Source organism: Rhipicephalus microplus, chromosome 8, assembly GCF_043290135.1.
Source record: "Rhipicephalus microplus isolate Deutch F79 chromosome 8, USDA_Rmic, whole genome shotgun sequence".
NCBI classification, from domain to species: Eukaryota; Metazoa; Arthropoda; class Arachnida; order Ixodida; family Ixodidae; genus Rhipicephalus; species Rhipicephalus microplus.
In genome coordinates this window covers 94376428-94401418 of record NC_134707.1, presented here as the reverse complement: position 1 = coordinate 94401418, position 24991 = coordinate 94376428, and the positions used below count along the sequence as shown (strand labels likewise).

Sequence of the window (24991 nt, the reverse complement as noted above, 5' to 3'; positions counted from 1 at the left end):
TTCGTACGGTCATTTTCATTAGACGAGAGAAGCGTGTGCTTTGTCGTGGCTGAAAGTCGCTTGAATACGTTGTAATTTATTGCAGTACCATTTTGAAGCAAATTTTTCTTGCTATAGGTGGCAGCCTCTACCAGCAAGTTAAAACACGAAGAACTTTAAAAAAAAGACGCACTTACAGAATATTTACGTGTTGTTATAGTGCCTAAAATATGCGCGATAATTGCTTTTGAATGGACAATCGCACTAGTATGAACGCTGAAGCTCGAGCAACATTGGTGGGCGCGGCGGATGAGGTCGGCCTTTGGGGGTCTCCGCTGGTGCCATTTCAATTTTCAGTACTGTTAAAGATGGACAAACAGACGAATGGACAGACAGACAGACAGACAGACAGACAGACAGACAGACAGACAGACAAAACTTTTGCGTCGAAGGTCTCCAAGAAAGATTATCGTCTTTAAAAAATAAAATCGACAATCACTGACATTTACAGGGCACCGTAGGCTTGCAACGCCCATTTTTGGGCCCAGCAACTCGTTCAGCCACCTACCGACTCATGCAAGAGAGCTCGAGACGCTCGGTGTTTTGCTTTTTGCGATCGTTTCACCACCCTTCCATTTCGACCACTGTTATGTCGAGTAAGTGCTTACATACCCTTTCTATTCACCAGAGAAGCGTGCGCTCCTTCGGGGCCAAAAGCAGTGTCGAGGCACTATCAGTGCGATAGTCGTCATGGAAACGATTTGCGGGGAGGCGTTCTGACGACGTTCCTAGTTCCCAGTAAGGCAAGCTGAAGCGGTGGCAATAGCGGGCCGGTATACTATTCGCCATGCCAATTACCAGCCATCGGTACACTTTGGTCGGTATTTCTAAGGAGTTGGACTGGAGAGAATTGAGTTTTGTGAAACCGATTCCACGGAACTGAATTTGCGAAGCGTGTGGGCTGGTAACCCGACTGACCGCAATTCTACCTTGCCGACACATCTTCTGCAAGAATTGCTACGAACAGTGCAGCACTGACGACCGGCACAGCTGCCCTATCGATGGTGAACAAATCCTGGCAGAAGACGTCGATTGGAGGGAGTGTCCGGTGCACAACCCGCTGAAACGGAAGGTAATATGGCATAAATTTTTCCGCGAGGGTTTTCGTGGTGATGTTTGCCTTGCGAGACCGTGATCGTGTGAAGCAGCAGGCGACCTATCAGTACTAGAAAGAGCATTTGGCTGAAGATTGTGATTTGGCTTTGTGTTTGACGTCCAGCCCCATCATTTAAAGTCTTCTGCGTGTATTGAAAGCTAGAACTCTTTTCTCCGGGCCAATACCCCGAACAGTACTGGGAAGTGGCCAAGTCAAATACTTTTTTGAAGGTGGGCACACTTTTAGGGAATGCTTTTTTGTGCCACATTGTTGTTGTCACGTCAAATAACTGTAAATATAAGGCAGCCTCTGCCTAAGAATTTTCGACCGGTCTGTGGCGGTGGTTCGGCAAACAAGATGGGTTATGGTGGGTGTGTCGGGAACATTGTGGTGTCAAAGATAAGCCAAAAGCAATTCTACTGGACTCTTCAGCGTATTCTCGTGATATCTGAACACGGAATGGCTTCTCTTTGCTAAGTTGTTAAATAGGGAAAAGTGCTGTGAAGTGTCGTCGCCGAGGTGTGTTGTAAACGGGAAAGGCTGAATAGTGCGTATTTAGATGATTTTGCTATATCGTTGTGGCGTTTGATACAATTAACTCGCTCTCTGGTTTTTGTTCGTCGAGGCTGCATGCATCGCAGCTGTCAAGAATATCCAAGTAGTAAGAGTCCTACAGCTTTGAAGTGTGCAATGCCTCTTGTCGCTATTACAGTTTCATATTTACGTAAGCGTGCTTATATTCTATCTTAGTCTTGTGTTTCAAAGAGAACATACAACCCAAATGAAAACCAAACGAAAGTATAGAAGCCGGTTCAATCAGACATACGTGCGTGTTAAAGGAGACCAGCTGGTCTGCAATCCCAGAGCATTCGAGTACGGCGTCTCAAATAATCATAAGGTGATATTAGGACGTCAATGTTGAATGCATAATAATATTACCTAACGGCAAGCGATACATAGATGACGTCATTTGCGTTATTTTAACTCAATTGCAGAATTTGTTCCATTATTTGTGAAGGAAACGAAAATATTTCCAGCTGCCGTCATGTGTGGCGTCACGCCAGCTAGCAAAAAAAGAAACGTGACTGATCACCCCTACCTAATTTGAATGGTTAGAATATCAAAGTAAAACGTGTCTCACAGAAGTAGTTGGTTAAGGTGGGGCGGGGGGGGGGGGGGTAGGTGCACCACTTTATGTCGACCCACCTACGTTCACCCCTAGAGGCGAATGACCATTTCGATGAATACAAATATGATGATAATTTGTACTAAGTGAACTCGGTAATACATGCCTGGACCCTACATATAGTGAATCCCTCGCAAAGATGGCCGCACTACGGAGTTAATCAACACTGGTACTCGGTATGCACTCCTTCAAATTCTCCTAAAAGGCAAACAGAAACGCAATGTGCATTTTGTTCCCTCTAGACCGGCTGGCATTTCTAACAAGGTTACCGCGGAGCGCGGTGTGTATGCCATGCAAGTGTCCGATAAGTATAATCTGAAATCGGTAATTATAGTGGGCGGGGAAGTTTGGCTTCCAGGCACTTCTACACGGTGTGTGAAAACGTTCGAGCAATTAGTTTTCAAAATGTACCTAATTGGACGGTAGTTGCCAAGGCGCGTTGCCTGAGCCCATTGCGGAAATCACGCGTACCTATACTTCTGTTTCCGGACGTAAACAGCACGCTGCCAACAAGGGCGCTGTGAAAGAGGGGGCCTGGTCGTGTTGCCTCCTTCATGGCCTTAGTGCTGGCGGTGTGGTTCAAACGCACGCCAGCCGTTGTCGTAGACTGAGAGGTCGTAGGTTCGACCACCAGCAGCGAAAGAATTTTCTTCGCGCCTTTTTTTCTGTTCCGGCTGGTTGAGTTTATTTCGTTGACGTATTTCTGTGACGGCGATAGGTCATGAGTCGTGTTGGACACCGGCATCAAACACATTTGTGGTAAATGTGTTTCACACTCTTTCTCATGGCCTAAAGGGTCGCTATAGCTAACTCAGCCATCAGCGTTTCATATCAACTTATCTATTTATTTATTTATTTATTTATTTATTTTATGTTTGAGGTAACTTTATTTTCTTTTTTCCTGTCTATAAGAAAAAACAAAGCAAAAGCAAAAGGCTGGTAAGCCTCACAGAGGCTGTTGCTCCGAAATAGTCTGGTACAGAACTTAGACGCAGACAAAACAACTTTTTACACAGACTAACAATCAGCAAAGTATAATCAGACAAATAAACGCTACAAATGTGAAAAAATACCACAAAAATATGCACAATTAAATATCATTACACAAAAACATCATTATCACAATAAGTTGAATAGGTGAGATAAAGAAACATTTTCAGCAATATACATTCCCGAAGCAAGCAACAGCATTGAAACTATACAGTTAACAATTAGAACACATAAAGTAATAACTAATCGAAATAATACATTAAACATATTCAATGCAATCAAGAAGGAGAATTTCGTTCAATGTATTTTCGGAAATTTTTTATTTAGCTCGACTACATTTTCAAGTTTATAGAGGAGACTTGCTATTTCAGTCAGCATTTTGCTGTCGATAGATGGTACTAGTTCTCGGTGTTCTTATGCCAGGTGCACGGAGGCAGTACTCAACACACTGAGAAAAATTATACATGGGCTATATTTTGTGATTTTTATGTGTAGAAGTAACTTGTAGTAATATATTTGGCGTGCTTGTAAATAAGAAATGTTTAGAAAATAACGGACGTGTGCTAAAATTTTGTGCGTGACCATAGTATCCTTCGATTAGTCGTAGTACCTAATTATTGTGCTGTCGTTGTTCCCCAAAGAAGACACAATAACTTAGTCTAGAGTAGAACAGCTTACAACACTTTCTTTAGCCAAAGGGGTAATAAAGCAAATAGTCTGTACATGCATCCAGCGCATCTACTTGGGTCTGCTACTAGTTTATGTATGTGTTCATTCCAAGAAAGGTCCTCCTGGAACCCACAGTGCCATGTACCCACATACGCATACCCACAGAACCAGATGGCATTGCAGTGGATGAGTAGCGGGGGGGGGGGGCGCAGAGTAAAATTGAAAGCATACAGTTGGTAGTAATCTATAGGAGCATCAAGGGAATATACATACATACAAAGCAGGAACTGCTTCTGGTTTCTGTATTACTCATGTTTCTGTTGGCATTGTTGTGCAAAAGTTTAGCAACTGGTGATATAAACATCTGCAAGTGTTCAACATAACATTTGTACACATATGTAACATATATACCGGGTGTTCAAAATTAAGCTTTATGATTTTTTTAAAATTAGGCGCTCGAAGGCACGTGAGAACCACTTGTGCAAATAAGTTAAGCGGCCAGGGGGACAGAAAGTTAGATGATAATTATCGCTGTCAGCAGCCCAATTAACTAAAATTTAATAATTAACTTTTTACTGGCTGCGGTAAGTTGGCATGTTTATATTGAAAAAATGTAGGCAGTGGTGTTTGTACACAGTTTCAGTTGGAAGATTTTTTCTAGCACGCCTGTGTTCCGAGATATCCGGCTCCAAAGTTTAATTGTCTTTCGCACGATTACGCATGCAAGAGGGTGAGGGTCCGCGCAAAGCTCCTCCCTAAAGTGACGCATCTGTTGCGTGTGGTGTTTAGTGTGTGAAGAGGGTGGAAGCGTAGGCATAGGTGATAGCAATTACCCTTGCCCTCTTCGGCCGGCGAAATCAAAATGTGACAGCGCGGTGCGCCATGAGCCTTACGCATGATCCTGATGAACGCGATAACAGGAGACCATTTTTCGCGACGTTTTTTCGTGACTTTAGATCACACTGAGACATCTTCTTGTGAACGCGTTAGCAGGACCGTCCTGCACTAGGGTGCCTCCGGTTAGAGCACAGCGTCTCTGCATTGAAGGTCTACCAAGGAAATCCACGTGGAGTCCTTTCGAGCTAATATGGCTGCTTCTGGCGTGAGGTATTCTACCAAAGTAAAAGTAGACGTGGTGCTTGCAATGGCTGAAATGAATGGCAACGCTTCGTTAGCAATGGAGCTTTACGCGTCTCGCCACCCACACCGTCCCCTTCCAACAAGGCCCACTTTCACAAACCTGTTTCGACGCTTCTGCACAACAGGCTCTGTCCACCTTCCGAGACGGACCAGGAAGGCAATCGTCGATGAAGACTTTGAAATCGACGTTGTCGCGTGCGTAACCTCGATGCCAGAGCTCAGCATCCGACAGATTGCCGATCAGTGCGGTCGCAGCATCGGAACAGTCACAAATGTTTTAAGAAAGCACAAGTTCCATCCATATCACGTTTACCTTCATCAGGACCTAAATGAGGCGGACTTTGAAAGGCGAGTTGACTTCTGCAATTGGGGCCTCATCAAAACTGATCAAGAAAATGACTTTTTGCACAGAATAATTTGGACTGATGAAGCTCGGTTTTGCCGAAATGGAAGTGTTAATCTTCACAACGCCCATTATTGGGCACAAGAAAACCCACACTGGCTGAGGCAGCACAAGCATCAAGTTCGCTGGAGTGTGAATGTGTGGTGCGGCATACTCGGGGACAGGATCATCGGACCTCACTTTTTTGAGGACAACTTGAACGGAAAGATGTACACAGAAGAAATATTAGGTGTTGTCATTGATGATCTTGTCTGCAGTCTTTCCCTGAATGACCTGCGCCAAGTATGGTTTCAGCACGATGGAGCACCACCACATTTTTCTACCAGGGCGAAGAACTGGTTGGACAGACGTTTTCCACAACAGTGGATTGGGCGCGCAGGAGCGATGTTTTGGCCACCAAGATCACCTGACCTTTCTCCGCTCGACTTTTTCCTTTGGGGCTACGTTAAAGATCGAGTTTACGTAACAGAGCCCAGCGATGTTAATGACATGAAGGACAGGATAACATCTGCCTGTGCGAGTATTCCTGCAGAAGTACTGCGCCGAGTCATCGAGTCGACGCGACAGCGGTTCATGCTTTGCGTTGCTGCCGAAGGCAGGCATTTTGAACACTTTTTGGGGCATTGACGTCTTGAGAGGTGAAGAGTTTCGATGAGATTTGTGCATGACCGAAATATGCTTATGTAGCAGCAGGAAATATGCGTTAGCAAGGATAAAACTGTTTCAGTTATTATTGGTGGAGTTGTTGCTCTTGTTTCAATAAAAGTTACAGTACTCGGACATCAGCAGTCACGCTATTCGCGTAGCCCAGGCAACGACCACGCATGCTTCTCTAGTGATTATTACGCACGCGCACTGGCATCCAGATTCTCCGCTCGCACCATTATCTCGGCATGGTATCTGCCACTATCGTTAGAGGCTCTGCAGTTGCGTGTTACGACACTGGTTGCAAGCGTTCTTCGATTTTTGATTTCGACGGCCGAAGAGGGCAAGGGTAATTGCTATCACCTATGCCTACGCTTCCACCCTCTTCACACACTAAACACCACACGCAACAGATGCGTCACTTTAGGGAGGAGCTTTGCGCGGACCCTCACCCTCTTGCATGCGTAATCGTGCGAAAGACAATTAAACTTTGGAGCCGGATATCTCGGAACACAGGCGTGCTAGAAAAAATCTTCCAACTGAAACTGTGTACAAACACCACTGCCTACATTTTTTCAATATAAACATGCCAACTTACCGCAGCCAGTAAAAAGTTAATTATTAAATTTTAGTTAATTGGGCTGCTGACAGCGATAATTATCATCTAACTTTCTGTCCCCCTGGCCGCTTAACTTATTTGCACAAGTGGTTCTCACGTGCCTTCGAGCGCCTAATTTTAAAAAAATCATAAAGCTTAATTTTGAACACCCGGTATATAACTTCTCACTTCAATTAGAAAATAAAACACGGTAACCTTCCTTTTGCAAGCTTCGCATGACCTTGATTCTCAAGGCACATGGGATCTGCCGAAATTTTTTATCTTTCATTCTAAAAGGCGGCCATGATACCATAGACATAATTATTTTCGACGAGTTTGTTTTGGACGGTGACGTCTTTTTTGATGTGAACATATGCTTTTTGTTTTTGTAGTTTTTGTTTTTCCTTTATGTCTCTTTAGCTTTGAACAATTCGTAATGAAGTTCAGGGCACAGAAATGGCTCAATAGTCCCGTATGAATTAGCCTCTGACTCGAAAGTTAAAGCCCCCTCTTTTTTTTTAATCAATCGGTGAATTCTCCGCGATCCCTTCTGACAGCTTTTGGCATCCAACATGATCCTGCATTGCCTCAAGCATCGCAGCCAATGCAAGACTTCTGAATCACACTTTGTTTAGCACTGCATTTGTAATAGGCCCACATTTGACGATATCTTGTGAGAACGGCAAGAAGCCACAAATTTTCGCGATCTCCAGCGTCATCACGTGGCGACGATTTGTTACTCCATGATTTGCCGCGAACTCGAATTCACAGCGATGGTAAAGCTTAGAGGCACCCGAAACTTTCATTTTAAAAGAATCAGACTTCAAGGATACACAAGTTTAGACTGATAAATTGCACTCTGAAAACTTTAGAGTAGTTGATTTCAATAGCGTTGGCTAGTTCGTAGTTGAGTATGTTGTATCAAAGGTATCAGTTTTCAATTCGCCGCCATGATCACGTGTGGCGAAGTCACGAATCTTTTCCCATTTTGGCCACTTTCTGGAAGCAAAGTTTCCTTAAACTTGGTATTATTCGTGTGCGTGTCCACTAGAAGGCTCGTGGTCGGAGTAGCGACATCGCCACACGTGGCACTGTCACTCACGATCATGCTAATGGTAAGAATGCAAAGCACATTGCCTTTTGCGAAGCAGCAGATGCAGGCGAAATGTTTGCATATGCAATGATTGGTTATTCGCTGCTTATTGGCATAATCATGCGCCAGCGTTGCTGCGGGCAGGGGTTCTTTTTTTCGTTTTTTTCTCTTTTTTTACTTAGCCTTGAAGAACTGTCATTGCTTTCTGGCTGTCACCTCAGCTTTGAAAAATAAATTGCGCTTGGAACTCAAGCTATCGGTATATTCGAGAACAGCAACGCTTCATGTCGAAATGTTGCCGTGCCGATCACCAGCCACTTGTGCTAATATTCATCTATTGCGGCTGTACTTATTTTTCATCTATTACCAACTACCTGGGGCCCAATAGACGCCGGAAAAATCTCTGACGCCAAGGCGGGTAGTGCGGGAACTGCGAAGTCGCGTCGGCACTTTCATTTGCTCTTTGCGTATGGTTTGCTTACCGAGCGTCTTCTCGCGATCAGCGTCGTACTTTTGGTGTGTGAAAAGAGTATTGCACTAACACAAATACTTTTTCAATGCCTATTTTATGAATCAGTCGATAATTGTGAATCAACTTGTTTGTTGTTGAATGGTGCCTTCATTCCTTGCTGGCAGTGCGAAGATCCATCAATTCATTCCAAATACTCCCCAGAGCAGTTTCGCTTGCTCTGCCTGGCTCAATGGGGCATTTCATGCTTCAGCGCTACCAAACCAAACCTAAATAACATGCTTTGCGCTACCTGAATACTCTTCCTAATTACTGTTTTTGTATATAGAAATATTGTCGTTATTTTTCAGATTGTATAGCGAATACATTGAGCAGACTGACTGTAAAGAGCTGCTAGAAAGATCAAGTGAGTCAGTCTTGCCTCACTTTAGAGCCTCTAACTCTTTTATATGACGCAAGATAGTCTGTGGAATTCTTTTCGGTTTCTTATGTACACTGTGTTATAATTAACAGACACGGTCTGGCAAGATCTTAGTTTATGCATTATTGACATTCAAAGAGTAGACATTTTAAAAGTTGGTAAATTATTATTGTCCGAAAGTTCATTCATTCTCTTCATCAGGTGCAGTGCTGGAACGAAGACCATGGGTGCAACGTTATCTTGGCTGCATCGGAACTGAACGAACACTTTTGCAAAGAGTGCAACCACCACTCCACTTCATGTCCGAGGTGTTCTATGGTCGTACGCTGTGATAATGTGCGCGCGCACATGCAGAATGAGTGCGTAGGTCAAGTGATGTCTGTAGCGTCCGGAAATCGGAAAAGCAACACCACTACCGAAAAAGAATTGATGGCGGCTTCAAATGCAAATATAGAAACACGAGTAGGTGAGATAAAACAAACTTTAGACCACTTTACACAAGCTCAATGTAACCGCCTTAAGGAAATTTCACAGTCCATGAGCATGGTTAAAGAATTACTGCTAGAAATATTAAGCAGGACTAGCACGTTGGGCAGCGTTGCATCCTCCGCAGAAGCAATGCATGAAACACTAAATGACCACATTGAAAATCTGCAGCAGCTTGCAGGAACTATGAGTAATTCACATGAAACGCTTAAAAACGTGGAAAGCACGGCGCTCAGACTGGAACGGAAAAATGAAGACACAGGAATGTTACTGAGAGCTGATCTAACACATTATATTAGTGATGAAAGTGGTGCGCTAAAGGACACCCTTCAAAAAGAATTGAAGGATGCAACAAAAACAATCTGTAACGGCTGCGCTGAAACTGTTGCCACGATTGTTGGGGAAAAGATTTCCGGGAAGCAAATATATGCAAGTGTCATAAATACAGAAAAGATTCTGGCCTTAGCGACAATTCCTGTCAGGCGACTAGAATTCTGTGTCGCAGGATTCAAAGCCATGAAAGAGAGCGCTTTGTCGAAGGGGTATTGCCTTTATCCGGAGAAAAGAACATTCATATCTGGGTATCACCTTTCCCCAGGTGTATATTTAGAAAAGAAGGAACAACATGTTTACCTTCATTCTCACATTCAGCTGCACAAGGGAGTGATCGATGACGTTCTTCAATGGCCATTCAAAAAAAAGGTTCGCTTCACCATTAAACACCCAACGCAAAACAAAGAGTGCAGAAATGAGGAAGTCTGCTTGGATGGTCTCGAAAACTTTACAAGGCCCGTTGATAGAAGTAACGCCGGAATTTATTTTTTCGTGCAAGGTTATTTCAGCCCGGATAATCTCGAACGTGAAGGATATGTCAGGAATGACAAGCTTTGCGCAGTGTTGGAGCTTATTTCAGTAAACTGAGACGCATTAACACTAAGAGAGAATCAAACGTGTTATAAATACTTGTAATAATGCTTCCGGGTAAAATTTGGTCATGGCATTGTATGTCCTGGACTATTGATACGACGGTATTATTGGTACATATAGCAGCTTAGTCGTGCCATATTGCTCGCGGCACCTCTTATGTTTCGATGACTATGTTCTAATGAAGCGCTTGCGTCACTTTGAGTCGTGATTTATCGTTGACTCTTGAACACTCTGTCACTGATGCACAGAACACAACCGGTAACTGTTTGGCCCTAGTGGTGCCTTCTGCTAACTATAAAGCGTGCTTACGAGAGCACTGGCAGAAACGTTTGAAGGTGAGATAGCATTTGGGGCAGATATCTGTGGAGAAACACGCATGATCTACATCATACCGACGGGTAATATAACAGAGAAAAAATTCTATATGGATCTCAAAATGCGTGTTGCGCCCCTGCAAGCGACATGCGCCGTCGGTTGCTGTGTGATCAGTTAGTTGTGCCCTGAGTCATGAACTCAACAACACATTCAACGCTAACAGGCAGGGACGTGAGAAAGACAACACAATGCGGCACGAATTTGCGTTGGCTGCCGCCATCCATGCGAGCGTTCTTTCGGAGCAAACCTTTTTATAACAAAAAAAGGGGGCGGACTTGCCCGCGAGTACAAAAACTAATGTGGTTGCCTCGAAAGTGCATTTCTGATTGATTAATTGATTGATATGTGGGGATTAACGTCCCAAAACAACCACATGATTATGAGAGAGGCCGCAGTGAAGGGCTTCGGAAATTTCGAAAACGTAGGGTTTTTAACGTCCACACAAATCTGAGCACACGGGCCTACAGCATTTCCGCCTCCATCAGAAATGTAGCCGCCGCAGCTGGGAATCGATCCTGCGATCTGCGGGTCAGCAGCCGAGCACCGTATCCACTAGACCACCGGGGCGGGAAAGTGCATTTCTGTGTGGGTCACACATAATTACAACACGTCAAAGTGGATTATAGCAATATCGGATGCCTTTATGGAAAAAAAAGTCGAGAATGCAGAGCTCATGTGCTAAAGTTTGTGTGTGTGTGTGTGTGTGTGTGTGTGTGTGTGTGTGTGTGTGTGTGTGTTTGTGTGTGTGTGTGTGTGTGTGTGTTCACGAAACCACTCTGACTTTAAGCTTAATCGGCACTCTCTGATATTGAAATACTCACTGACTGCTGTAAAACAACGATATTCAAATTATTAACCATTGCGCTCCAGTGTAAACGAGCTTTCGAGCCGCGATAAGCGAGTCGTTAGCCGCCCATTAGAAGAAAAAGAAAAACAAGGTGCGAAATGTTTATGTCGTGGCTCCTTTGAGCTGACTTACACCTAGTTATGGATAAAATAAACAAACACCGGCGCTAGCCATAACGGTGCAGTACAGCTGTGAGCCGTATGCAGTTCGTGTTTTCTTCATAGATTTTCTCGCGAACAATGCCCATGCCAACAAAACCTGTGACTGTATGAGTGACTGATTTTGGTGGCATTGGTTTGGCTCGCGAAAAACCCCGGCGTCGGCGAGTGCAAAAGAACTTGATGTATCGACCACGAGTGCGTTTTTTACGCCGTTTTCCACTCACTGATGCTCCCTCCATCCTGGCCTTGTCGGTGACTAGCCGTGTCCATCACAATCTGAAATATCATCGAGGGCACTTGTCATTTCATCTTGTCAATTTTCACAGTCGCCTTTCGTAGTTGCATTTCACTGCATTAAGTATGACTGTTGATTTGCCCGTAGTAATGGTAGCGTTGCGCTGTGAAACACGAGGATGCTTCTGCCGGCATAAAGGAAGGAAAAGGTTGGAAAGCAGGATTGCGCAATGCTACACAAAAGTCTTTGCAGTAGTTTTAAAATTTGGAATATTTAATGTATGATATATGTACTCTGCAAAGCAGGCCATTCTTATTTATTCAATAATTCAAATAGAATACAATATCTATGACGAAACATATTTAATGAGTAGTCCCATGTTTGTTCAGGTTATTTAAGATAACAGCCCCATAATCTTTTTTGCGCCTTTTTTAGTATACGCGAAACATAAAAAAGAATTGCGTAGGGCGTAATAACTGATCAGTACGTTATAAATTGGGTACGAGATTTTCTAGAATCTTGCAGTCCACGTTTTAGCGGGAACATGAACTATGTAGTGTACAAGTAGTGAGCCTAATTCAGGTAAGTTGATAATTGATTGCACGAAAGTTATCCTAACATTTAAAAGCAACCCAGAAAAATTATTGTTTAGAAAAGAGTTGAATAAGACGAATACTTCTTCAATATATTTATTTAAAAACAATATGAAAAAATCTGGAACCATAGCCGATATGGCTAGTTAAGTATTGGTTATAGATAAGGATTGTTGTGGATTAGTTAGCGAGTACAAAATTTACACCAATAGTTCAATGAAAAATCCCTGATTCAAATACACTTATGTAAAAAAATGAACGAGGAATAATGTGACGTGTACAGGTGCGATCAAAAGTGTGCAGACCACGGGATCGCGTGGCAGAATGCATCGACGCGCCAGCTAGCGACGAGACACGACGAGACACCTGCTGCAGGGCGCATGCGCGTCCCGTCTTATCACTTGGCTTCTCATGTCGCTCTGTTGGACGCGTTTGCGGCGCTCGTAGCCAAAACGACCACCGGGTGTCGCTTTCTTTGCTCCATCGAATCTGTGCCGTTCTTATAGGCAGCGGCTGCGACTGGGCCGGTCCGAGCGCCAGCTCGCGTTGTTAATCACACCAGTTGATTAGGATAAGCATAGCGAGCATCGCACAACCCGAATAAGCCAAACGCACAGAATTAAGTTTTCTCATGCCAGCTCGCCTGTGCAGCGCTAATCCAAGTTGCACTTAAATGAGCTTAGTCAAGACAAAGTGGATGTAGCCGAAATTAATGAAATGTAGTCGAGTACTTCGTGACCTAAATAAGGCAGACATAAGTACGTTAACTTAAGCCCAGTCCAGCTTGGTGTTTTCAAGTTGAGCGAAGTTAGGCTTAAATGAGCCCTAATGGGTCGAAATAAGTACAGCCAAATCTAATTAAGGAAAGTTCATCATGCTCATTTTTGACCTAGCCATGTAAAATAAGCCTATACAAACAAGACAAACCTTATCGCGGCCAATTAATCTATGTCGACTTTTCCCCTGAGCCCACAGAAGTCAAGGCCAGGAAGATTAAGTACTCTTTACCGAATGCATACTGATTAAGATAATAATGTCTAATTGCCGATTATTATGAATAGTAGTTATGATTGGATATTAGCGTGAAATCCAACTGAAGTACCCTTTATATTGGAATTTCACGTGTCATAACTAGGCTAAATATGCATTACTAAGCTAATTAGGCAAGCATCAAGGTAACTATAGAAAAAACCTGATTAAGCTTGGTTGGTCATACCATCATCAAATCAATTGGATTATAATAAGCTTTAATTAGGCAAAATGTCAATAAAACACAAGTAATTAACGTAATTGAAAATCGAATTCTTATAAGCTCAGAGAATCCAAGCTCAGCAAGATGCTGATTACTCCTGATCGAGTCGAGTCTCATTTACTAAAATATAAATCTCATTAGCCTTAACAATATTTATAAATATTACTGAATATAGTTTTTAACGTCGTAGCCCACCCGAAGTATTGAAGTTTTATGTCGCAGAATTATGAAAATCACGCCTCGATCAGTCTAATATAGACATCTGTTGCTGCATAGGACGCTTTTGAGAGTAAACGTGTTTTATGCAGTGTAATTAATCACGTTTGATTAATTTCAGCTACATTAACTTTGACCTAACTGAGCTCATTCAAGTGCAACTTGGATAAGCCCGACAAAGGCGAGCTGGCCTGGGAAAACCTAATTTTGTGCGTTTGGCTTCGTCAAGTTGTGCGATGCTCGCTATGCTTACTTATCCTAATCAACCGGTGTGAATAACAACGTGAGCCGGCGCTCGAAACGGCCCCGTCGCAGCCGCTGCGTAAAAGAACGGCACAGATTGGATGGAGCAAAGAAAGCGACACCCAGTTGTCGTTTTGGCTACGAGCGCCGTAACCGCGTCCAACAGAGCGACATGAGAAGCCAAGTGATAAGACGGGACGCGCATGCGCCCTGCAGCAGGTGTCTCGTCGTGTCTCGTCGCTAGCTGGCGCGTCAATGCATTCTGCCACGCGATCCCGTGGTCTGCACACTTTTGATCGCACCTGTACATACATTTCAGCAACATTATTATGGCAACTACTAACTCCCTGAAACAAAGACAATTCCGAGTGACTGCACCATATTTGGCAGACATTTATTTAGTGTGGATATACCGTTTAAAGTTCTAGTAGAAACAAAGGGTATTGTTCAACGACCATAGACAATTTCCACTATCGGCAGAATAAGATGATGTTGTTTTGACAGCCGAGCTTTACCTCTGGGTTTTGATAAAATTGATGAGTGAAAAGGTGCGTTAATATTCACAATTTCGCGTAACAGTAAAGCGCTTTTAATTTACCTAACGAATTTAGATGACATTATATAAACGTTTGTGAAAAATTCAGCCAGTGGTGCACTTTTTGGGACTAATGCATTGGTTCGCAAAGCGCTTTTGTGCAAATGAGTAACGAACAAGATGAGGCTTATGCGTAGCTCCATGATTTAATGCAGTAAGTTAGGTGAGAATGAAATACGGTCAAGTGTAATATAGGAGTATGTGTGCGCTAAAATAAATTCCACACCAAAACAATGTAAATCATCTAAACCTCACTTACTAGACCAATTGTCTACGTGAGACGTCCAGTGGAATGAATGGTCTAATGTCACGCCGAGGTAAGTAGGATTGATTGATATGTGGGGTATAACATCCCGAAACCACCATATGATTATGAGAGACGCCGTAGTGGAGGACTCCGGAAATTTCGACCACCAGGGGTTTCTTAACGGGCACCCAAATTTGAGCACACGGGCCTACAGCATTTCCGCCTCAATCAGAAATGCAGCCGCCGCAGCCGGCATTGGATCCCGTGATCTGCGAGTCAGCAGCCGAATACCTTAGCCACAAGACCACTGCGGCGGGGCGCCGAGGTAAGCATAGGCGTTTACATTATTATGGAAGTTTCTCCGACGAGCAGACTACGTATTTCAAGTATCGCCTTTTGGTTAGAGGCGAAAACAACGTACTTCTTTTTTTCATGTTAAGTGATAATTTTTTCAAAGTACTGAAAAATTATTTACAGTTTAATGGATAGTGATTTGGCTTCCTGAAGAGAGTGGTGAGCTATAAGTAAAGAAGAGCCACCTGCATGCAGACCTGCTTGTATAGGGGTTAAGGATCAAGGATTATCATAAATGAAGAAAGAGAACGAAAATCAGTCTTAGTTCAGAACATAGCAGCTCACCAGTTTCGACAGAATTCCTGTTTTATTTGCTACTAAATATTTGTACATAATGAGACCGTTCGGACAAATAAGTACGAAAGAAGTTTGAAGATATTCATCTAAATCGATAGGGTTGAAGTTTATTTAGCAATATATTCTGACCCATAGAATTGAAAGGTTGTTTTATGTCAAGGAAGATCCCGAAAATGGATTGCCTTTAGTTTATTATACGGTTTACTGTTTCTACCACAAAGCTTAGCGCAGTAGCCGAACTGTGTTCTTTTATAAAGCCATGTTGGTTTGGGGGTGGGTACTGTATTTTGTAATAAAACCCATCATTCTTTTGGCACAAGCTGCTCAAAAAAAATTGCCCGCAGCTTCCCTCGGGGGAACACTGAGGAGGATGCGGACCATATAATTGGTTAACGGGGTGTTAAAGTACGGCTTACTTGGGTCGATGGCTAAATTGGTTAACGTGGTTGTGAAATGGGGTGTTAAATTGCGACTTACTTGGGTCGATGGCTAAATTGGTTAACGTGGTTGTAGGAGGGGGTGTTAAATGAGTGAACACGTACACACGTATGCGAAAGGACGGCGCTGGTCGAAGGGACGTCGATCATTGTGTTTGTGGATTCGTTGGAATTCATTTCACCGCGACCTTGGACGTCGACGCGCCGTACAAACCAACCGACGAGCGGCAACTGAGCGAGCGAGCGCCGACCTTGAGTATATATACAGCACGACGGCGCATGCACTGTCAGCTGTTGAATGTTCTCGAAGCGCGACGCCACATGCGCGTCCACTGGAGAATCAGGAGAATTGTAGATGTCGAACGCGGTGTGTAGAGGAGGAAGGGTGCACAGATGGTGGAGGAGTGAAGCGCGCGCGGTGTGTAGAGGAGGAAGGGATGCACAGATGGTGGAAGAGTGGGCGACGGCGCGACGGCGCATGCGCGCGCGTCAGCTGTCCAATGTTCGAGAAGCGGTGTGGACGGCGCGGACGACGCGGACGGCGCACTACAAGGCGCGAGTATAAGATGCTCCGCATCTAAAAGAGCGTTCACAGAAGAAGGAATTGTTATGACGTGGTAAACGTGTGTGTGTACGAAAGTTCGCGAGCCATGCAAGTCGATCGTCGAGTTACATTGTTAACACGCGGCAAGTCTGTGGCAAATGTAGACGAGGCACCCTGTTCGCTCGAGCAGTAAATTGGCTTCACTCTGAGGTGCTCAGACAACTGCGATGTGGGCGTTCCCTTATCGGAATGATAGCAGCTTTCTTATCCATCGCGTGACCACACAGCACAAGCAAGTCGCTGGGATAAGGACGCTAGTTTGACAACAATTTCCTGTTGGTGAACGGGCTGCGCCCTTCGTGGCTCTCAAAATGCAGCGATACAGTGTGTCCGGATATTCCCACGAACTGGACTGCAGACCTTTTCACTTCGCTGAGCCCATTCCGGCCGTCAGAATATGCGCTGTCTGCGGGTTGCTGCCACAAACGACCACTTTACTGCCATGTCGACATGTGCTCTGCAAAACGTGCTACCCGCAGTGCTTCGTCAACGGAATTTGCGAATGTCCACTGGATGGGGATAAATTCCTCGTAAAAGATGCTGAATGGAAAATTTTCCCCATGAAGAATCTGCTGAGGCGCAAGGTAAGCATTTTGACTTTGTGAGCCAAAGAAAAAAAGCTTCACGTTCTCAGGCCTTCCTATGCTCTCATCTATGATCTCTTGTTGCCTCATGTCGGTGCTTGGCGCCACGTACAAAAAAAAAACGCCTATAGATTTCCTACGCATTACTTACCTGTTTTTAGCATATTCCTGTCTAGCTTACTCTAGCATCATACGTTTGCTTCTTCTACAAAGTTTGCAATTGACTTCACATGTTCACTAATCGCCTTTTGAATGTTTGTGAGATTCTGTATACTGCTTCCACCTAACTGCTATCAGTCAAGAACTTTATAGGGAAGTTGTGAGGGGTTTAGGCTGCCATGGAGTCCACGTGGGACACCCTAACATCTGCTACCGTATGTGACACCTGATTAAAGGGGGAGTGTTGTGGCATCCCACCTCTTCTTGGGTACTATTAGGGCGCCTTTAGTTGGTGATCGAGCTCAGAGTTTCTGAGTGCTTTTTCCCAGACGAACACACTCCTTAGAGCACCCTGATGTAACGCGGGACATTGTTATAGCATGTGGGAGAGTGAACAGTGAAGTTCTGTGCAAACGTGGCATGATGGAGTCTTGTCTTGGTTGTAATGGCTGTCGCTGTCTTTATGAAGAACTCTGCTGGCTGTGGTTCCGCTGTAAGTTTTTGCGGTATGTTTCCGTGAAGCTTGTCAATGCCCTAATTCTGTAGTGCCTGCATCATTGCTGATGTCTCGACTGAGTCAGACGCCTTCTTGTAATCTATGAGGGCTATGTATAGGGGCTGAATGTATTCCGCACATTTATGTTTCACCTGATAGATAGCATAAATATAATATAATGTAGAGTAACCTGTGCGAAATACAGCTCAGTCCTTTGGTTAATTTTTATTTCCATAAGGTAATATTTTTCTCAATATCTTGTAGAGAACGAACAGTAGAGGCACAGAATTCTAATAAAGAAGGGTGTAAGGCAGGCAGACACAATCTTTCCAATCTTATTCGCCACGTGTTTACAAGAGGTTTTCAAGACGCTATATTGAGAAGAGTTAGGAATAAGAGTTACTGGAAAGTATCATAGTAACCTCCGGTTCGCTGATGACACCACCTTGATGAGTTACTCAGCTCACGATTACACGAAAAGCAGAAAAATAACTCCGGAAATAATATGCAAAAAACTGAAGTAATGAGCAACAGCCTCCGCAGAAAGCAACGCTTTGTGATAGGTGGAGAGATGGTGGAAGTTTAGAAGCTAAAGGTCTACTTATAAAGTTAAAATGATGTTTTCTCGTGCTTGTTTTTCAATGGAAACTCAGTTGCGAGTAAGCTCTCCGGTTTGTCCCTCTTTCTTCTCTTATGTTGGCGTTGTAGTGCTCTGAGTTATATTATGTTTAAGCAATGCTTACATAGGATAGGTAATAACCAAGGAGCCGGACCAGGAGATTGAAATAATTAGAAGAATAAAGATGGGGTGCATCACAGTCAGCAACCATTCCCAAAACATCAGTGGTAATCTACCACTAGCCCTCAACTGGAAAGTATGTAATAGCTGCATCTTGCCGACACTTACTTACCGAGCAGCAACCTGGAGGCTTATGAAAAGGGCTAGGCTTCACTTGAGGACGACGGAGCGAGCGATAGAGAGAAAAATGAGAAGTACAGCCTTAAAAGGCAAGAAGAGAGGAGAGTGGGTCAGAAACAAACCGGGGTTAAAGATATCGCAGTTGAAATCGACAAAAAAACTGGACGTGAGCCGGGCACACAGCACGTAGGCTGGCGAACTTCTGATCATTCAGCGTAGCTGAGGGGATTACCAGAGAAGTGAAACTAATGAAACAGAAACAAAGTTAGGTAGGCCGATGAAATTAAAAAGTTCGCAGGCATACCAGGGCCTAAGAAAGCACAAGACCACTTTTATTGGCCGATCTAGGGAAAGGCATTTTGCCCTGCAGCGGGCATATTCAGACTGATGATGACCGTGATGTAATGACTAAGTCATCTTTGTGATGGTTCTGATCTCACATATAGCATGTGGAAGGCTACCCCTTGTGCGCTGTCAAGGTTTATGTGCAGCAAGGGGTGTTGTCTTCTATCATTACGGATGCGAGATGTGATTTCTCGTAAAAAGAGTAATGTGTCGTTAAGCTGTTGTTTGGGGCTAAGCTTATTGGCGCCTAATTCGTCGTCGTGGCCGTTGAGTTCTCGCTTTCGGTCATGAGCCGTTACGTTGAGTTTGGGCTGTTCCGAGGACTTTGCTCATGTAGCAAGTAGCGAAGAAATGTATACTGAGAGCTGAAGTACTTGCGCTTTTGTAAAATATGGGTTGCTTCAGACGATATATTGCCTGTTTGGTAAGCCTGATCTGTAGTGTTGATGTCTTACAATGCGTTGCTGTATTAGGAATTAGTCAGAGCTAAAGGTAAAACCACCTGCTAAGCTATGGCACTCGTTGCAAGCCTAACCAAAGCTGCTTTGCATCGGTTTCCGTCACAATCTCCCATACAACCAGTGCAAACCAGAGAAGTCACCGTATTGCGCCGCATCTGCGAACGTGTTAGAGCTGCGATTCGCGGCAGTCAATGATCATGCGAGTACGGGCCAGACATCAGCCTTTGTTGTGCTGTGCGTAGGGATTTCGTAGGATTGGGACTACCATGCTGGTATATTGGAGCCCGGTATCTCGACACCAGCTGATAGGACATTCGGGCACCTCGTAAGAGGCAGCACACTCTTTTGTATACAGCCGCACGTAGATAATACAATTTCCAGAACAAATTTGCGAAAAGGACCCCAAACGAGGCACCAGTCTCCTTTCCAAAACGCGTGAGTATGTTTTTAAGTACAAAGTGATTTAAGGCGAAGAGCCTGATGAAAGAGGTAGAAAGATCTCGCTATTTCTGGTAAGAAAACGCCTAACTGAAACGCTATAGCTAGGTCACGAAATGTCCCGAATTTCAGCTTACGACCTGCTTCTCGATCTGATAGACAAAAAAAAAAACTACGATTTCTTTAACCTTACAACATTCGTAAACATCCCCTTCAACATCACGGCATATAGATCGATGAATACTCCTTATGGGATCGTTTATACCATCCCCTGTACTTGACCGAACCCAGACTTGTCGAAGGCTGAAAACAACAATTCGCAGCAAACGTAGAACGAAAACAAATATTGGGGAAACAACACAAAGAAGCCAGTCAAGCACATAATATTCACAATTTCGTTGAGTGAACTGGCCCAGGCCACAGAAACAGGGCGTACGAAAAGAAAAGTTCATCCATACCTATTGAATCCACGAAGAAGCCTAAAGTATAGAAGATACAGTCACAGCTTCCTTGCAAAGCACAATTCACATGTGTTAGGTGTGCTACAATGACCCCATTTCAATCAACTAGAAACCTGCAATGCTTTGTGGTAACTGCATGAGTATTCCGGGTACTTTACGCTCCTGGGCTGCATCAAAGAGAGAGAAAGACGATTTGTCTCTTGAAGGAAGAAAGCAAGGTATCTTTGAGTGAAACCAGTAAAAGATTATGACAATTACATGGGCAACTTATGCGGACGTGGTTCATGAGGGGCCGCCAGCCTTCACTGGTGGGACGCGGAAAAGTGGAATAATAAATAGTAATAATATGTGTTGGAACTTAGAAAACTTGCACAGTTACCTAATGTTATTAAATTTACCTTTACTCTCAGCTGTTTTTCAGCTAATAGTAGTCCCTTCAGTGACTACTTTAAATATGCTTGCCGTTTGTGACGTGCTACATTTGCGAAAGTTCCAATTTGATAACGAACTTTTACCCAGGTAGCAGGGATTCCAATGTTCATAAAGAATATCGATCTTGGGAGGATAAATATTCCGAATAGTAATCTGCATGTTTGTATCAAAGGAATACCCAACATGTATGTCTGCTGCAAGTTTTGGTTTTTGTTCGAATAATATTGTTTTATCTAAATGACATTCCTTCTGCTGCAGGTTAAATGTTGGAACGAGGCCAACGGTTGCGACGCCGTCATGACTATTCCAGACATGCTGAAGCATTTTGATGAAGAATGCGTGCATCACACTACGCGTTGTCCGAGCTGCTCAGCGCTTCTTCTGAGGACAAATCTGTGTGCGCATCGAAGAAGTAACTGCAGCACGCATACATTACCAAATCACGCTCAACTTCTAGAGCCGTGGAAGGACTCGGTTCAGGAACCGATGATCACCGCTTTGGAGACGACGTTGAGTGAATGCGTCGGTGAACTGAAAGCTGGCATTGAACAGATTTTACAAGGGCACGCGACCCACAGCGAGATATTGGATGAGGTCTCGCACATTTTAAATGCGCTTAGAGAGACAGTGGTGCAGATGTCAGAAAAGCAAGAGCAGGAAATAACTGTGGTGAAAAACACTGCGTTTAAAGAAGTGAAGAAAGGCTTGGTTGCACAAGCTGAAAAGTTTGACAAATTTTCACGAAGCTTAGATGTTTTAGGTGCAGATGTCAAAAATACAGCCAACGCCACGCAACAGTCTTTGGAGAAGCTGGAGCAGAGCCACGCCGAATTGAGGCGACGTTGTACGAAAGACGACAACCAGCTTCAGAGAGTCTCAGACATTGTGAGCTCATTCGAGGGTATTCTCAATGAAGCACTGGAGCGTGCAACAAAAGCCATCGTACAGAAGTGGGAAACAAATGCTGAGCTCTTTGCTTCACCAAAGGTGAAAGAGATTGAATGTGGCAAAAAGGCATTGTGTGAGAATGAGACTCTGCTCCTAGCGAAGAACACATTGAGCATTACACTGCATGCATTTTGTGTAAAAGAAATCAAGGCTTTGAAAGAAAAAGCGACATCAACAGGTTTAGCGAGAGACACATGCGAGCCCATATACATTTGTGGCTATCACATTACGTTTTTATTGTATATGAAGAAACGTGAGAACACCGTTTCAGTGCACGCAGGATTACAGCTGCATAAAGGTGTGGTGGATGAATTCTTACAGTGGCCGTTCTTACACAAAGTGATGCTCACATATATGCATCCATCTTCAGACAAACACCTTCAGGTTTTAAATGTCACTCCTTTTGATCCCGAACATTGTGGTAGGCCGACAAAATCAAGGAATGCAGAGTTTTATTGGAACCGTTTCGTACGCCTGGAGGATCTGGAACGTGAAGGGTACATTGAGGCTGATCAACTCAGCTTAAAATACGAGCTTCTGCCTTCATCAAAGTAACAGATTATTAGACAGACTCAGCGCTTTACCAACAATTCATTTCAACAGTGGGCACCCAGAAACTCGTAAGAAGAATTTTCAAAGCGCGTAAAACTTGGGGAGAATTTAACATATTGGTGAATAGAGTGGTTTAAATAATCAATGCGGCTATTTTTTTACAAGTAATAAAACATGTTTCAGCGAATAAGGAGACTTAACATGGCATGAGACAGACTGTAAAGCATTGATTTTTTGTGCTAGTGCACAATTATCTCACATTTACGGAGGCTAATGTGCGTTAAACAAATCAGCGTAGTTTTCACAAGCAGCGCAACGCTACAGAAACAGCATAATAGATTGGCACCAAGCTTGCTCAGGTGTTTACGAGTGTTGCTTGGTATTGCCTACCTCGGCGACGTGATGCTTTGTTTTGATCATTGTTCCGAAATGATGCTTGTTTTTTTCTTAGTGTTGCGAGATGGTTTTTATCGTCATGTTTTTGGCAGGCATTGATAGAAAACTTATTTTAGTTGAACGTGCTCTGATCTCACATGCGTTTTCTGTTCCGAATCTCGGCGAAACTGTACATGTCAAATTGAGGCTGAGCTAAGCACGTCCAAACGTTGTCTTTTGCTTTTGTTTAGCAACTGATTTATTGTTGAAGTCTCGAATAACTATACCAAGGTATAGGTCATGCATATCATTAGACTAAGCTCACCCAAGCACTGTTCAGAATATATTGTTCATTGACCGATTACCTATTTAATGACAAATTCTTGCCTGTTAGAAGACATTGAAAATGCATATTGTTCAAGGTTGAGGTCTACGAAGCATTTTGTAGAATTTATTGGCTAGGTATTGTATATTGGCAAGCTAATGGTTTTTGGTCGATTGTGTATTACAACGTGAAACACACCCATGTATTTCGAGCTAGTTTGGGTTTAACCACTCATTTAGTAGAATTTGCTGGAAAAATTTAGTGGTTAATGTTATTTTATTCATCCAGCAATGATATGATTTTTGGCGACGAATTGCCTCTCTTGGGGTAACGGTCGTTTATTTCGCGCTAGGTTATGCTCAACCACTGTTCTACACTCTACCACAAAATAGTAAAAAAATACGGTACTCGTTCTCAAACAAAAAAACAAACGTGTCACCGCCCTACGTTACCTCCAAAAAGTGTAGAACGTTCCCGTTAGCGAAAAAAAAAACAGAATAGACATTACCTCGGCAATTCCTTGACAATGACAGTTTTTTTTTCAGTGCGTCTTTGCTGCAGGAACCCACAACAAGTGTTTAAGCGTCAAATGCATGCTTCACATAAAACTTCAACCCAAATAAATATTATAACGAAAATTCCTAATTGACGAAAATTATTTACGCAAGTTTTAATGTGCTTAACCATACCAATGTTAGAGAAGCTTAAAGATGCCTGTAGAGTTAACTCCTAATTCTTCCGACTCAACGGCACATGATCAAGTCCTTTTTCCCAATGGTACGTTTACACGATATGAGGATGAATCATCCAAGTTATTCACAAAGAAACATTTACCAAACTTTCATAAAATTTATAATGATCGCTCTTTTCGCGGCAAATTCCACCTCCAGTAGAGACCATGCAAATCAATGTTGGCAGTCATTGTCATCCAAAATCGCTCGTCGACCACCAGTAGAGATATTGAGGAGGCCTGCATTTACACCAATATTAATTTTGGTAGGAAAACTTTTGCACGCTTTTGAGACCAAATAGTCCTCAGTTCTCTTCCGTCGTTGCGTTTTGATCGCCAAAAACGTGCACACGTGCAGACTACGTACTCGAAAAAGGCCCATTAGGACGCACACCTTGTACTAGGGAAAAAGATGTGCACATATGTACTATAGTAAAATAGTGCTTTATTGGCATAGTCACGCTAAAGAATTGCTGATTTTAAACAATCTTTGTTCACTTAAATCCATGTAATCACCGCAGAAAATGGCAAGCGTTATGTCAAGGTGATGATCAGCCTTAATCGCTCAGAAATTCAATACCCAGAAACGTAGCTGCCAGTGAAAAAAAAGAAGCAAATATTGTTTTCAAAACAAATTCATAATCTTATCGAATTCGTAGCAGATGTTTGGCAGCAACTGCCATAATATCTTGCATATTTCGCCTTTCTCGAAAGCACTTTTTCAATTATACATGTTTTAGAGAATGTTCATTAACATTTTAAGAAATAATTGGTCTAAAAACGTGCTAAACTTTTCCTACCAAAAAATGGTGCAAATCAGGCCTCCGCAATTTCTCTAGTGGCGGGCAGTGAGCGATTTCAGATGACAATGACTACCAACTTTGATTCGCATGATCTCTACTGGAGGTGATATATGCCCTGGAAAAGAACGATCATTTTAAATTTAATGAGAGTTTAGTAAATGTTTTAGAAAATTTCGGTTCTTTTTAGTGCCAATATTTATGTCTCATATCACCGTGACATTTTGAGGATGACGGGCGGTCAAATGGGTTTCTCCGTGTTGAATATAATTGATATTTTCGTCGCCTTGTTTAGGCAATAAGAAAACTAAGTTCTTTTCAGGCTACTGCAGGGTATGTGCATAAATA

General features: G+C 43.2%; 2 protein-coding genes across 2 annotated transcripts; both read left to right on the top strand.

Moving 5' to 3' along the window:
- Positions 1 to 925: 925 nt before the first annotated feature.
- On the top strand, positions 926 to 10363 carry LOC142768321 (TNF receptor-associated factor 6-like; the record flags this gene model as incomplete). The annotated part of the gene is made up of 2 exons (XM_075870290.1): positions 926 to 1111; positions 8951 to 10363. Coding segments are annotated over 2 exons (1392 nt in total), but the record flags the coding sequence as incomplete, so codon positions are not given.
- Positions 10364 to 16675: 6312 nt separating this feature from the next.
- LOC142769257 (TNF receptor-associated factor 3-like) lies at positions 16676 to 24701 on the top strand. Its single transcript, XM_075872349.1, has 2 exons — positions 16676 to 17202; positions 21172 to 24701. Exons 1-2 carry the CDS (start codon positions 16930 to 16932, stop codon positions 22414 to 22416), a joined length of 1518 nt encoding a protein of 505 aa, XP_075728464.1. The 5' UTR covers positions 16676 to 16929; the 3' UTR covers positions 22417 to 24701.
- Positions 24702 to 24991: the final 290 nt, after the last annotated feature.